Source organism: Oncorhynchus clarkii, chromosome 31, assembly GCF_045791955.1.
Source record: "Oncorhynchus clarkii lewisi isolate Uvic-CL-2024 chromosome 31, UVic_Ocla_1.0, whole genome shotgun sequence".
NCBI lineage: Eukaryota > Metazoa > Chordata > Actinopteri > Salmoniformes > Salmonidae > Oncorhynchus > Oncorhynchus clarkii.
The window spans coordinates 37,443,376-37,459,835 of record NC_092177.1 but is presented as its reverse complement, the minus strand read 5'-3'; the positions used below and the strand labels follow the sequence as shown (position 1 = coordinate 37,459,835).

At 42.9% G+C, this 16,460-nt stretch overlaps 1 protein-coding gene across 1 annotated transcript in view; it reads right to left on the bottom strand.

Moving 5' to 3' along the window:
* LOC139390686 (teneurin-3-like) overlaps window positions 1-16,460 on the bottom strand; it is a 143,957-nt gene that overhangs the window by 15,740 nt on the left and 111,757 nt on the right. Inside the window, exons 18-25 of the mRNA XM_071137982.1 lie at window positions 16,038-16,305; window positions 15,333-15,476; window positions 10,666-10,915; window positions 8,927-8,947; window positions 7,561-7,793; window positions 5,943-6,097; window positions 3,325-4,208; window positions 2,778-2,953 (exon numbers count right to left, since the gene is read on the bottom strand). Of these exons, the coding sequence (XP_070994083.1) occupies window positions 2,778-2,953; window positions 3,325-4,208; window positions 5,943-6,097; window positions 7,561-7,793; window positions 8,927-8,947; window positions 10,666-10,915; window positions 15,333-15,476; window positions 16,038-16,305 (2,131 nt within the window). The remainder of the gene's footprint in view (window positions 1-2,777; window positions 2,954-3,324; window positions 4,209-5,942; window positions 6,098-7,560; window positions 7,794-8,926; window positions 8,948-10,665; window positions 10,916-15,332; window positions 15,477-16,037; window positions 16,306-16,460) is intronic.

Genomic DNA, 16,460 nt, shown 5'->3' with positions numbered 1-16,460 from the left:
TACGGAATGGGTTTAGCGTACGTTACTGAAAGCATAAGCTACAGCTAGCTAGCACTGCTAGAAAGACAATTGTTGAACAGTTTTTAACAAATTATTTTCTTAAAAATTAAGGAGCAGCAAGTGAGAGAGCGCTAGCTATATTTCATTGTATTTTCCCCCCACTTACTTAGCTAGCGAATGCAGCTAGATAGTTTAGCATACTCAAACACCCAGCACAAACAGAGAGGGATAGCTGGCTTTGGCTATTCAACACTGGAACTCTTCCAAGTCAAGGTAAGCTTTTGGTTTTACTCATTTATTGCCACCGGGCCGGGGCCTGCCGGTGTAACTGCTAAACTGCTTGCTGTACACAATACTGAATGATTGTAGCAGGTTTAGTAACGCGTTAGTCCTAGTAGCTATGTAGGCTGTGTGTAGCAGTTACAGTGCCATGCGAAAGTATTCGCCCCCCTTGAACTTTGCGACCTTTTGCCACATTTCAGGCTTCAAACATAAAGATATAAAACTGTATTTTTTGTGAAGAATTAACAACAAGTGGGACACAATCATGAAGTGGAACGACATTTATTGGATATTTCAAACTTTTTTAACAAATCAAAAACAGAAAAATTGGGCATGCAAAATTATTCAGCCCCCTTAAGTTAATACTTTGTAGCGCCACCTTTTGCTGCGATTACAGCTGTAAGTCGCTGGGGTATGTCTCTATCAGTTTTGCACATCGAGAGACTGAAATTTTTTCCCATTCCTCCTTGCAAAACAGCTCGAGCTCAGTGAGGTTGGATGGAGAGCATTTGTGAACAGCAGTTTTCAGTTCTTTCCACAGATTCTCGATTGGATTCAGGTCTGGACTTTGACTTGGCCATTCTAACACCTGGATATGTTTATTTTTGAACCATTCCATTGTAGATTTTGCTTTATGTTTTGGATCATTGTCTTGTTGCAAGACAAATCTCCGTCCCAGTCTCAGGTCTTTTGCAGACTCCATCAGGTTTTCTTCCAGAATGGTCCTGTATTTGGCTCCATCCATCTTCCCATCAATTTTAACCATATTCCCTTTCCCTGCTGAAGAAAAGCAGGCCCAAACCATGATGCTGCCACCACCATGTTTGACAGTGGGGATGGTGTGTTCAGCTGTGTTGCTTTTACGCCAAACATAACGTTTTGCATTGTTGCCAAAAAGTTCAATTTTGGTTTCATCTGACCAGAGCACCTTCTTCCACATGTTTGGTGTGTCTCCCAGGTGGCAAACTTTAAACAACACTTTTTATGGATATCTTTAAGAAATGTCTTTCTTCTTGCCACTCTTCCATAAAGGCCAGATTTGTGCAATATACGACTGATTGTTGTCCTATGGACAGAGTCTCCCACCTCAGCTGTAGATCTCTGCAGTTCATCCAGAGTGATCATGGGCCTCTTGGCTGCATCTCTGATCAGTCTTCTCCTTGTATGAGCTGAAAGTTTAGAGGGACGGCCAGGTCTTGGTAGATTTGCAGTGGTCTGATACTCCTTCCATTTCAATATTATCGCTTGCACAGTGCTCCTTGGGATGTTTAAAGCTTGGGAAATCTTTTTGTATCCAAATCCGGCTTTCAACTTCTCCACAACAGTATCTCGGACCTGCCTGGTGTGTTCCTTGTTCTTCATGATGCTCTCTGCGCTTTTAACGGACCTCTGAGACTATCACAGTGCAGGTGCATTTATACGGAGACTTGATTACACACAGGTGGATTGTATTTATCATCATTAGTCATTTAGGTCAACATTGGATCATTCAGAGATCCTCACTGAACTTCTGGAGAGAGTTTGCTGCACTGAAAGTAAAGGGGCTGAATAATTTTGCACGCCCAATTTTTCAGTTTTTGAACTGTTAAAAAAGTTTGAAATATCCAATAAATGTCGTTCCACTTCATGATTGTGTCCCACTTGTTGTTGATTCTTCACAAAAAAATACAGTTTTATATCTTTATGTTTGAAGCCTGAAATGTGGCAAAAGGTCGCAAAGTTCAAGGGGGCCGAATACTTTCGCAAGGCACTGTAGCTGTTATGGTATGAAGGTTTGGCTTGGAAAGGTTTTATCGCCTAGTCACAGACAGCTGTTGTGATGTGCACTGAAGTCCACAAGCTAAGGGAAAATGTGAGAGGAGGAGAGCGCGTAGATGCAAGAAGGAGCTATACAACGAGCAAAGTGATCATGTTGTTTTTATGTGGCTGCTATGAAAGTGAACTGTGTTTGCGGATGATCAGGGGTGTATTCATTCCGCCAATTCTACTGATAAGCATTTCTTAACTGGTAGCGGAACGAAGCGGAACGTAGTAGCGGAACGGAACGAAAAGGTGATAAACATACCTGAATTTGTCCAATAGAAACTCTGTTCTGCAACTGTCTGTACTAATGATTACACCCCAGATAAGCTAGATGCAGGCAAAAGTGTGCAAGGCAGTATTGAATGTGTCACTGTTTGTCTACTTGGTTACTTAAATGTATCTCTCGACCTGTGCACCTACGTTGTAAACTTTTAATCGTAGGCTAGGTTGTTGCACTCTCATGGTGGGCATAGGGACAATTAGAGTATCATGTATTAGCCTAAACCTATCAATGTTACATTGAGCTGGGTGAATGGAATATGAATGACAGTCGTCCAATATGCTGTAATACAAATAAGGCCATGCTTATAAAAACAACATTGTCCTCCCTAATCTTAAACGGCATTGGCGACCACTGATATGCACAAACTCTACCAAACTGTTTCGGCTGAGAATAATGGGGACGCTATTACCCTGAGCCAGTGTATAGAAGGCACGGATGGTGGAGGTATTGGTGGTAATACTCATTTCCTCTTCAGTCAAGGAGCTCTCAATGTCCACAGTCAAGGCCTTGTAGATTTCGGTGTACAGGGTTTTCACTGTTCCCGTGGGGAATGTCACGTTCATTATCCTGCCTTCGCTGTCATACCTGAAAGATAAGAGGGAAAAGTTCATGTAAAGGTGATGATTGTGTCATTGTGTAATTTTGTCGAGAGTATCTAGGCAACAACATCACACACAGTGCCCACACGGTCTCTTTTCACGTAATTTAGTAGAATAACCTTTAAAAGGATCAAATTTGACACTGTAGGCAAACTTCAGAGTGTGTGTCAATGTGAAGGAAGTCACTGACTGCCACCAAATTAAAACATGAATATACATTCATTGTAAGTGCAAAGCAGCAACGGATTAGCTTATCTTATGATCAAGTATTTATCTAGTCAGGCTCTCAACACCCTAAAAAGTGAAGGTCTACTCTGCCATTGGAGAAATCAGTCCCTCCTACTTCTGTATACTCACTCGTAGAATGTGGTCCAGCCAATTTCAGAGGTCTTGGTAGCCAGTAGGCCAGTGTTACCATGGTAGGTGAGTAGCACCAGTTCCTGGCCCTGAGCAGTCAAGGTCTTTAGCCCACCGTTGGTTCCCATGATCAGCCAGATGACCTGGTTGTCCGGGGCGACTATGCGCACGGGCATGCGGTTGGGGTCTCGGCGGATCCTCAGGGTGTTCCCGTTGCTATCGGTCACAGCTGTAACGTCGTTCTCGATGCTGTAGCTGAAGGTGTACTTAAAGTCACCCGTCAGGAGGCTGGTGGTGTGTTGGTGGGTACCATTGGCGTCAAAGACATACACTTCCTGGGCATCAGGCGACGCCACCTCAAAGGTGTTGGTGTTAGAGGTAAACACTGGTCCGTTCCTACCGACAGCCCGGATGCGGATGTTGCCCAAGTCTGCCACGTACAGGGTGCCATCAGGCGCCACAACCAGAGAGGATGGGACGTTGAGACGAGCGTCTTTAGCGTAGCCCTCGCCGGTCTGGTAGCAGTCGCAGTTGACGTCGTTCTTACAATCACAGTCAGAGGGCGACCCTGCCAGATGGGTTATTTCACCGTCGATGGATATCGTTCGGATTCGACTAAGCTTCCGTTCGTCGGTTTCGGCGACGAAGATGGCACCGTAGTAGGACACAGCGATGGCAACGGCGGACTCCAGGGGCGTCAGCGCTGCCCTTTGACCTCCGGCCGCCCCGCGTTCCATCCCTGCCAACGGGCAGTGGATGGGCCGGCCCGCTGCAATGCTGACCTGGCCGTTCTCAGTGATTCGTAGGACCACATTGTTGTCCAGGATGTACAGCGAGTTATCCATGGGGCTGACCGCTAGGTCGGTGGGCCACTCCAGGAGCACCTGTAGATAGGGACATTGTTATAGGCACCACAGAGGTGTGGCATTAAGACATTCATTTCTCTCAGATATGTGGTATTAAGATATCCCTGTCTAAAGAAATTACATTGTCTACACATCATCAATGTGACATTGTCCCATCTCAGGGTGACATCAGTATTGTCAAAAAACTGTGGAAAAACACATACTTAATCATCCTTTCCAGACAGTGATTAATAACAAGGGATTTTGCCCTCAAGTCTGCACACAACTCATTACTGTCTGTCTCAGTGCCATTCATTAAGCCTGCCAGTCTGCCTTCTTATGGGACAATATGCCTCAGGTTACGATAGTCTATCCAAAAAGATATCGGTGTTGCGTCGCAACATCGAACTATCTTAATTAACTTAAGACATGTATCATTCTTGTCTGCCTGATGGCTTCAAGCCTCCCTTAGTGTACTGATAGCAGACACGGAACTATTATCTGGTATGTCCCCTTGGAGTAAAGGGCAGAAGTAAGGGACCCCAATCCAAGTTGAGTTTGACTCTCCACACCAATCCATTCCTGAAACGTCCCCTCCGGAGACCCTAAATGCGTAATGGAGGCCCGCCATTCCATGTTAATATGATACAAGCTTTTCTTTCTTTTTCTTTGCTTCATTATTCATTTGCATCACATCGGAGAGCGTACGTAATGGAAGAGGATGGCGTGGACATGGATATAAATGTTTAAGGGGAGAAGTTATATTATATTGTTATATTGAGTAAGTGTTTTGCCCTCATATGGCGGTAACTTTGTGTCTTTTGATAAGACACTATGTTCATGCTGTTAAGGGCAGATTTTTAGAGACGTGGAAAGTTGTTAGATAGAAAAGTGTTGAAATGTCATGCTGTTTGGTAGGAATGACCCCCCCCCCAAAAAAAAATAAAAATAAAAAATAATAATAATTCAGCTGCTGACTACACAAACTTCCATCACAACTGATTCAACTAATCAAGAGCTTGGTGATTATTTGACTGTATGGATCAGATGTGCTAGTGTGCTGAAACAAAAATATGCAGTCCTGTGGGTCCCTGAGGAACAGATTGGTACACACTGCTCTAGATACCCAACAATAAGCCTCAGCAACGTGAAAGTGCATAGGGGCTTTTAAACAAAAATATAATGCCACCTAATGACTTTCCTTCCACTGGAAAAAAAAACATATCCAAAAGTATATTATTTAACTATGTAAGTACTTTCATTATCAGTTTTTGTGAATGTTGCAGGGGAAAATGCTTGATTTTGCTGCGACAATTCTAACATTATGTATGGCAATATGCAATCATTTTGTCCAAATTGCCATGAAGATGCGCTGATGGGGGAAAAGGTTTGTCGACATGTGGCTTGATTGAACCATTTTAGGCGGTAAAAGTGCAGTGATTGGTTAAAATTGCGAGCTCTCTTTTTGTAGTGCAGTTATCAGACACTTTTATACACTAATACTGCAGAAAAAACTGTTGTATGCAGTAGTAGTGCAATGATTGGTCAAATTTGCAAGCCCTCAAATAATGTGCAGGGAATTGTTGATTTTGCTAAACAAATTGCGATTGCAGAATACTGGAGGGACTGCATTTTGTAACACTCCAAAGACTGAGCGACTCATAGATTGGCAAGAAGAGTACCACAGGGTGGCGCTGTGAGGTTAGCCCTATGGGACCTGACTTGAGGACAGAACAGGCTTGAGGGAGGCATGACTGGTACTCTGACAGCCACCTGATTGATTTCCATGCTGATGTCACAGGTAAGGGGGCGTGCCGACGTGAGGTCATTGGAGCCCAGGAGGGTGGATATGATGCCGTGTTGGTCAACTCTCCGGATTGTGGTGCCGTCCACAAAGTATATCAGTCCATTCTTGTCCACAGCGATACCTGTCGAGGCAAAAGGGGGAAGGGGGGGAATTAAAGAAATGCATAAGTGATAACAGATAGATAGATGTGTCAGACATGGGAGATGTTTGGTTTTCTCTGCTTGCATGACTCTGTGGAACGAAAAACACAACAGATACATGTGTCGAGTTTGGCTTCCCATTATTCAGGTCACTGCAAAAAGCACATCCTTCAATAATTAAACCGCCTGCTTTCCTGCTATTGAATAATTTCTCAGGGTAAAGTAGGAAAGGCTGTGTCCCTACTGTATGTGCGCCGGGCGCACTTGTTTCGCCACATCCCACCTTCAATAACAGAACTCAGAGGTGAAGTGTCAATGAGTGTTGCTCCTTCACCTCAAATTGCAGCTCGGACACCCAGCAATCATCAACCATCTTCACTCTAACTGTGAAATGGGTAGGCGGGGGGGAATGACAAATTTGGTAAATTTTAGACAAAAGGGATGAGCGACAGGCAGTTGCCATGGTTACGACAGCAGGCAAAAATTGCACGACTGATTGATTGTCGGCTAAGGGTTTTAGCGCAAGGAGAGAGTACTTGCCATAGACATTTGTCCCACATAGGGAAAATACATTAGCAACCGTGGCACGCTCCACATCTCTTCATGTCACTGTGCGCTCCTAATAGAGACCAGAGCCTAGGATTTCAATTAAACCTCACATACACATCCATTTCTTTTTTCGATCAGCGCTATAAATGCTGGTGTAAACACACGCGGTTTTTAAACTCAAAATAGTGATACAAGTTCATCACAAGAGGTGAGAAATTGGTATATATTCTGCATTTGACACATTTAATAGCTTCTAAATAAATCTGCAAAAAAAAAAATGGAATCAAGTGGTTAGAGGGGAGTGATTTGATTTGAACTTTGGCTAGATCTGCCCAAAACTTGCCTGGGTCCTGAAACATTAAAGAGCTGAGGGAGCATTCTGGGAGAGCCGGCTATTTGACACTCTGGGGAAAATTCAGACAGACGAAGAGTGCCACATTTGAGCATATTTCAGCAAACGTCTGGAAAACGTCTGGGGGATTTCAAGGCTGGCACACACCAGACAAACTAAGAATCCATGACTTAACTTCTTAACTTGAGAATATTCAGACGGTGGTGAGTTTTTAGACACAATATGGCTGCCATCCTACACCTAGGTTGGTGCTACAGTACACATGTATGGTGAATGATGCAAGTTGCCCTTATATAAGCATTTTCTGACCTGGTGAAAAGTGCTACCTAAATAGAATATATTAACACATTACTTCTAAAACATTTGTGCTGTGAACCACCAATCTTCTGAAAGCTTTGCAGGATTTAATTTCAGCCCTTCAGTAACACATCCAATTCAGCTAATTACTGTATGTTCGAATCAAATGTGTTACTGCAGGGCTGGACCAAAAGCCTGCAGGCCTGCACACCCAATAGCGCTCCAGTATGTTGGCTTGGCACCTACCTTTTGGCCCAGTGAGCAGGGCCTCTGTGGCCTTGGCCCCATCCCCACAGTGGGTCTCGTCAAATGGCAGACAGTGCTCCCCGGTCCCTGCCACCACCTCTGCGTTACTCTGAAGTTCCTTGATCCCCGTCAGGACCTTGGGCCGGTAGATCCTCCGTGAGTAGGTGTCTGACACATACAGCTGCCCAGTCACCGGGTCAGTGGCCAGGTAATAGCGGTGAGCAGGGTTGTTACTATGATCGAGGGAAAAATGTGGTTACTGCGACTGCCGCAATGAACAATCAGAAAATTTAAATTTAAACGAATTTGAACAATCCCAAGAGAACCTAGTTTGAAGGTATTTTTCCAAAATAACATAGTAAGAAAATGTGACATTCAGAATGATAATGACCACAGAAAAGACTGTATGTGCATGTAGTTCTGGTTATAGTGAATGCCCGATGAGGCTTGTGTTGTGTGAGGCTTTTTTCATAACAGACGGGTGGGGAAAAGCCCGAGACCAGGAGTCAAAGTGAATATAACAGAATTGAACAGGAAACGACTGGAGCAGATTTGTGTGTGACAACTTGAAGGGTGCCAGACCATTTCAATCGTTATCACTACCCTGTGAGGGGAAGCCAATGGAAATAATGGAATGATGTGCATATGTTAATGACAGTCATCAACTGATGGCATTTCGTTGGGTTGTGCTTATTGGCATTCATTTTAAAATGCCTCAAAATGTGGCGGGCTCCTTCAGAAGGAGTTAGCAGAGACATCGTCAAGGCTGGGCTTCCATTATGAACAAAAAAAAATCTGATGCAAAGACAGAATTAATCATCTTCTATGTAGGGTATACAGCAAGTATAGTAGTATTGACTTTGAATTTACATTTTGTTTTTTGTCAAAGGCAATTACATTCACATTTTTCTACGCTAGTTAACATTAATCCTCTTACACGACTAAACGACACAGACATATCACTGAATTTAAATTGCCAACTCTTTTCAAAGAAGAGATAACATCTGTGCTTGGAGGCCAATAATACACCAAATTATAAGCTGTTAAAGGTGAATAACACTTTTTAACTGTCTGGAAATAAAGATAGCCCAGTGAGTCTTCTCGTGTTTAATGGTACATTAGCCCATAGTGTAAGCCTGTGACACTTATGAATGTGAATAATGTGTGTTTCAAATAAATGTGAGAATGCAATAAACAGTGAAAAAAAAAAGGTTTATGAAAACGGACACCTTTATGAGCCAAAAAAAACCACACGATCAAATAACGCCTTAGAGGCTTATCATTTTTGCCATAGAAAGAGGTTCATATAAAAATATACAATATACATCAAGACAGTGAGAGAAACCGGCAAACATAACACACCTACCTGTGTCTAAAATCTTTATTTCTTAGGGTGGGATTAAAGGAAGGAAGCAGAAAAGAGAAAGATGCAGAGAGACTGTAAAAGTGTGTGACTTTAAAAGTCTAAGAAAAACACCATTAAAAATTTGTTTTTTGATTTGTTGAGCAGAAGGGAGGCAAAAAAGGAGAAGAGTGACTATGGCTTGGTTAAACCCTGCACCCATAACTAACAGAGGGGAGAATATAAAAACTCCCCCACCAGGCAATCCATTGGGCCATTTGTTCTCCATTTAACCACTGAGTATCGGAAATATTGATCCCGCCACTCATTATACAGCCCCATATCAAAACAAGGACTTTATATCCAAACCCCAAGTCATTGCATGCCAGGTTGACAAGCCAGGTTGGGACTTGCTTGTACTCTCACGGATGTACGTACACTTCCACACAAAAGGATTTGGACACCCTTTGAAATGAGTGGATTTGGCTACTTCACTGACCTCACTAATGCTCTTGTGGCTGAATGGAAGCAAGTCCCTTCAGCAATGTTCCAACATCTAGTGGGAAAGACTTCCCAGAAGAGTGGAGGCTGTTACAGCAGCAAAGGGGGGGACCAACTCCATAATAATGCCCATGATGTTGGAATCAGATGTAGTGTATGTGCATTTGACATGTTTTATAACGAGCAATCCAACCACGTGGGCTTAACTTTCCCCATCCCCTTCTGAACTGAAGACTTCACTGGTTTTTGCAATGGGAGGGCCAGTGGCCTGCAATTGATTTGAAAGATTTAATATGCTTTGTATTGAGTAGCCCTGGCTGTAAAATGGTGGTTTCTGAGTCTACCAATTGGCGGAATTAAGCTTATTGAGTGAAACCAACTTGACAAGACGGCCTAAATCGTCTCGATTACATGGTGTTTTTCTCTAATTGTGATGCAAGTAGGCCAACAGTTGTCTGACCACCCTGTGCATTGCTAAGACCGTCTCGGAAAACCACTGATTCACAGTTCAAAGAAGACCACGACACGTCAGACATCCACCCCTTTCACGTTTATGTAACAGAATGCATTTTGTTATGCCACCAGTGGGGCGTGAACTCACAACAACACATACCACTCAAAGCCAACCGTCTTAGCCAACCGTCTTAGCCAACCGAGCAAGAGACTAGTCAGTCACTCTTGAGTAAAAGTTTAAGGTTTTAAATATACTTAAGCATCAAAAGTATAAATAATTTCAAATTCCTTACATTAAGCAAACAAGATGGCACCTTTTTTTCTTCGTCGGGGGGGGGAATAGCCAGGGGCACACTTCAACATTCAGACCTCAATAACAAACAAAGCCTTTGTCTTTAGTGAGTCTGCCAGATCAGAGGCAGTAAATAAGACCAGGGATATTCTCTTGTGGAAATTGGACCATTTTCCTGTCTTGCTGAGCATTCAAAATGTAACAAGTGTCAGGGAAAATGTATGGACTAAAAAGTACATTATATTATTTAGGAATGTCGTGAAGTAAAAGTTGTCAAAAATATATTCTTAAAGTGCAGTACAGATATCCCCAAAAACTACTTAAGTAGTACTTTAAAGTCATTTTACTTAAGTACTTTACAACTCTTAAGTACTTGGCTAGGGGCGAATTTTACATCCATGCAACCCACTTTGTCCTAAACACCCACCAAAGGCCCAGACTTTAATTTGAGGGTCAAAAGGTCAGAACCAAACGACCATGCACCGCCATTACGGTTCCATGTAGAACCTGAACTAACCTGAGCTCCATGACGCTGGTGACATTGCCCGACGGGTAGACGCGTCGGATGTAGTTGAAATCGCCCACGTAGAGGCTGCCGTCGATGCCCCACGCCAAGGCCAGGGGCGCCAATAGCTTGTTGCCCAGGGCCTGGCCGTTGCAGCTGGGGCACGAGATGCTCCGGCGCCGACCGTTCCCCATCACTGTAGAGATGACGGGCGGCTGCAGCGAGATGAACTGGTTCTCACCGCTGCCTTTGTAGAGGATACCTGAGAAAACAGAAGATCTTGAGAGGAGCTTCTATGTAATCGATGATTGATGAGAATGAGGACTTTGAACTGTGCTAAAATCAAAAATTGTCTCTAAGATTTGTTAAATGTTGTTCAAAACAACCATTTCCCTAGGAAACACCTCTAAATTGAGATTTGATTAGCTGGGTAAGTAATAAATAGTGGTAACCAAATGGCTGAATAATCCTGAGGAATTGTGAACAAACCCGTTGAATTGCCTTGGTACATAATACCTCATTCATTAGTCATTGCAGAGTGCCTACCTATGTTCATACTGTATTTCAGTGTCTCGTGAATATTGACATTGTTGTGAGGAACCTGTTTCGTGGGATTCTGAAACGCATCAATTAATTGTAACCTCTTTACAGAACATGTTCTTTCAATCTCGTCAAGACCCTGTTTCATTTTCTCCCAGTAAGTCACAGTGAGGAAAGAAACATGAACTCGGCACACAATGTACAAGTAACTGACAAAATGAAGGCAAAACACCAAAATAACGTCTTAATAGGGCATTCGGCCATCATGAGATCCAGAACCACATCAATGCATCTTGGAATAGATTCTACAAGTGTCTGGAACTCCGATGTTGCATCCCTCTCATATTCTTCCATGAGAAATTCCATCATTTACTGTTTGTGGTGGGAAACCCTCTTAGGTGTCTCTCCAGAATCTCCCATAAGTGTTCAATTGGGTTGGGATCTGGGGACTGACACAGCCATGGCATATGGTTTACATCATTTTCATGCTCATCAAACAATTCAGTAACCTCTCGTGCCCTGCGGATGGGGGCATTGTCATCCAATGGGGGCATAGCAATGGTAACCAAAATGATGGCAAAAATAATAGTGTGCTCAGCATTTTAATACATGACACTAGGCATGATGGGATGTTAATTGCTCAATTAACTCAGGAACCACACCTGTGTGGAAGGACCTGCTTTCAATATACGGTGTATCCCTCATTTACTCAAGTGTTTCCATTATTTTGTCAGTTACCCAGTACCTTTCAAAAGTATCGAAACATCAATTGAACTGAGGAGTGACCAAATTCCGTGAGTCATTACATGAAAACATTTGAGCAAGGGGCAAATATAATTTCTTTAAAAAAAAAATGGGGGGGGGAGGGTTATGGTAGAGTAGACTTTAAAATGATGAAACATTTTTAAACATCAAAGGGGTGAATTGCATGCTGGGAGCACTTCATTATTCACACCCCGGCAACACGTTTAAATTGCGACACTCCCTCTGTCCTCATTACCGGATTGATGGTGGCGCTGAACGCCTGGTGTAGCACCCACTGTTTCCTCGACATTACCCCCGCATGTGTCACTGCACATCTCGATGTATGTGAAATCGAGTGTCGCCTCGCCGCCATTTGTCCCTCTCTGATTAGTTCCTTTCATTGATTAATTGATTTAAGGGGGAACTCGAATGAAGACAATCTGGGGGACCGCTGGCAGGACAATCCCACCGATCCATCTCATTCTAACGGAGAGCATTACAAATGCACGGCTAACAAAGATGAATGGGTCCAGGGGACGGCTTGTGCATGACGCCATCAAACGCACAACCTTGGAGCTTTAATTGCACTTCAATCCATCTGTCTGGTCGCTACGGAGACATGCTATGTGAGTGATCGGAGGCTGAACGAGGGCTGACTCGACAGCAAGCATCCCTGATGGCCTTGTTATAAAGCAATAACCAAGTCATTCTGTAATAACAAGCACAAGATGTCAAACATTATCTTCACTCTATCACAATGTTGAATTTAACCTAATTAACAATAGAATTACAGTTATTACATACCCAACATACAGTTGAGTATAAGGAGCTCAACGCATTACACCTTATTAGAAAGTTAGGTCAGGTCTTTAAAAAAAAAATCCCATTATCGATGAGGTCATTTTGGCAACCTTCCCCCAGTCCCCTACATTTACATTTCAATCACAGGTTATTGTGTAACGAAACGTCTTTCCATACGCCATTTGAAAGTCTAATGTCATGCATTCAACACACACATCAATTTCCAGCACACATTAACGCTCAAACCAACTCGACAGTCTCTCTCTGACAGAGTCTGTCTGACAAAACTACAATATGTTGCTGTACCAGGGCTAAGGCCACTGCACATCTGAACATGTTTATAAGGTTAGACAGCATTGTTTTAACAGAAGGCATATAGCCACTTTGCAGCAGGGAGAGTGGGGTCAGGGGAAGCATAGCTACAGCACAGACAGAACAGCTTTTGGCCTTATCTAGTCAGACAGGCCCCAGAGAAGAGAGAAGGAGAGAGCAAAAGAGAGAAGGAGAGAGCGAGAGAGAGAGAGAGAGAGAGAGAGACTGTTCGATTCCTCACCGGAGGATGAGAGGAAAACTCAAATACATCACAGTAGACTCCTCAGGCAAGGGAACATGGAGACAAAGTCACTGAGAAGAGAAGTGTGACTGTAGTGGACCACAACTTGCATGTTTTATCAAAGAAGGTGACATGTACAGCATTAGGGAATCAATACAGAGCTAGTTGTGAAGAAAAAGTGCTATTTATGTATCGGGACTGAATTTCTTAAGGGCTTCATCCTGCAGACTATAAAACTAACACGTGTCCCACGACTCTCCGAAATATGTCATGCCAACAACCAAGGCCGACAAGCACTTCAAATATTAACATGTGGTAAAGGGCATACATAATAGGTATAAGCTTTCCCCTGTAAGGCCATCTGCCATGGCATGTATTTGGGGAACGAACGAGGGGGAAAGATAAAGTTTGAAGACAGGGTTGTGCCACTGCCATCTGAGTGTCTGTTGACTGAGGAACCATTAATCATTTCACACACTTCACATGCTATCTGTGGGTGAAACTAATGGGATTGTGAAATGGAGGATAGATACCCTGCTGTCGGCAAATTGATTAACCTGCTGACAGGCAGGGAGAAGTTAAAGAGGAAATTGTCATTCTCAAATATATATATTTTTTTTTACCTTTTCTGATTTAGGAACATTTCAGGGCTTAGAAATAAATAAAAATAATGAAAATGGTGAAAACTCTTTAGAGTCCTGGTAGTCACGACGGCATCTGTGTAGGAATGTGTCTTTCCTTTCAGTCATTCGTGTCTCAATATCAAACTACACAAATCTTACAAAACAATTCTACTGAAACCTCATACCTAATAAACATAATTCACCACATTTTGTATGAAGACAAACGCACATTGATGCCCAATCTAATGCAAGAAAGTATTAGCATTTCATATGTCGAAGATGCAAAGCAAGCATCTACACATCTGTTGATCACGAAGCTTCACATCTAGAGACAGCGATCCCCCCCTACTGTGCGCTGGCACTGCTGTGTGAAGGCTTTGAGACGAGCTAGCTTTACCTTGAGACAGGTGGGATAAAACACAATGCTCCGGCAGCAGTCAGGCTGGAACAGATCTCAATGGGTTTTTTTCAAAGCTCTTTGCAAAACTTTGTGTGCTAGGGTGCTTTTGACAGATTTGGTTCAGCTAAACGCCAGCTATTTCTCATGTTTAATGAACAGCCATAGAAGAAATAGCATCGTGTGGTAAACACAAAAGATGCAGATTGACTTCTGTACACTAGTTCAATTAACATTTTTCTGAAGCATATTGTAACAAATAATCTGCTAAGAAAACCCAGTTTTGTGTATGGAGGAGATGGTTAGCATACATGGTTAGCATACATGGTTAGCATGGGTCCATGGCATAACTGGGTATGGCACGCGACAATCAAACAGACTTTTTACTAACATGAGTAAACATTGGTTATAGCCATAGCAACAATTTCAATAGAACCATGAAAGTGATATACAAACTATGGGCTCGATCGAGTGTCAAAAGGCAATGAGCAAATATTGCTGTAACCTCCTCAACGAAAGGGACAGTCAGTAGTGAAAGACTGTGCTCAGAAGTTGAGGGCCACAAATAGACGAAAGGGTGACACAAATTCCCCGAGACAACTGTGACAAAGATCGAGAGCTGGATGAGAGCTTACCGTCACACAAACCAGGGCTGAAAGAGAGAGGCCTAGTGCATTTTCATTCAAAAGAGGAGTTTGGATAATAAAAGTAAAGAATTGTATGAGAAACGTATCCCATCTTGGCCAGCAAAGGCCATCTTGTTGCATAAATAGCTGAGTAGGATGGAATCTCTGAGTAGGATGGGAGCTCTGCATTGTGTCTGATTTATTCCATCATTAATATGAATGATCGACCCGTCAAAACTCTCCTCTGTTCTCGGTAAATGAGATGATGAACCATATTTCATCTTGATCTGAGCAAATAATGCTGCATTTCAGGGTAGAGATCACCTGTCCATATCCTAGAACCGAACACACACAGGCATAACAGATCCATGTAAAAAAAAAAAATGAGGTCTTACCATTTTGAATGTCCAATACATGGTGCTTGTCCAACATCCATCCACCCATGTTAGAGGCATCCAGTTCATAACCTTGTAAAATGGCCGTCCTCTTCTCCCAGAGGATCACATCCAGGCAAGATTCATACTCATATCCCACAGACACTGGAAAGAACAACAGTGTCTAATAAATTACGTCTGTAAATCTACCAGGAGCCTTTAAAAGTAATGAGGCTTGTGGTGTATAAGCCTGAAAACTTGTAAAATCTCTTCATGATTGTAGAATTTTCTCAGTAGGTAGGAGGTATAATCTCAGATGAGTGTTCACTAGTATCCCAATAGGCACTGCTGCATTGCAAGCATATAAAGTAAGAGATACTGCTAGCTCACTGAACAGAGTGCATCTGGATATCAAATTACCATATAACCTGGAATAACTCAGGTTTGGGTAAGGACAAATGTATCAAAATGAGCATGACCTTAAAAACATATTTTTTTCCTGTGGTTCAACTGGTGAGTAATTACACACGAAAGTCAGCAGACTTTGTCTGCTAACCATACGAAACATGCTGACTGCCAAAACAATCAGGATGTTCAAAGGAAAGCAATACCAGGAGTTCATCCAAAATGTAACCTCCTAGACTACACCTGGACCTGACAACACTGTCAGATGATGTTTACATAACATCTCCAGACAGCTGTGTTTCAGTGTCGGCGGAAACTCACCTATTGCCTCTGACAAGCCATAGACCTTCTGGTTGTAGGCGTCTGTCTTGTCCCAGACGAATGTGTACGAAAGGTCTGGAAAGGCAGGTAACGATTTCTGGAACAATCTGCCCATGACAGCAACCTTCAGATGAACCTTCATTAGTCCGAACGGGAGTCGTTCTTGGGTCATGAGGACTTTGAGGATGGGCTTGTAGCCGGATGTGCGGGAGCTCAGGTAAACCAGATTGAGGTCACTTCCGGGTATGGCCACTTCCTCATGGAGGACCTATGATTTGAAGCAGAAACGATACTGAACATATTGTTGAGTGTGTTAAAAAAGTGACTTTAAAAATGTCTGTGGTGCAGCAATTGTACACCGTTAATGTGATAAACTCTTTCTCAGGGTGATGCAAACGTTACCTTCGTAATCGAACAATTACC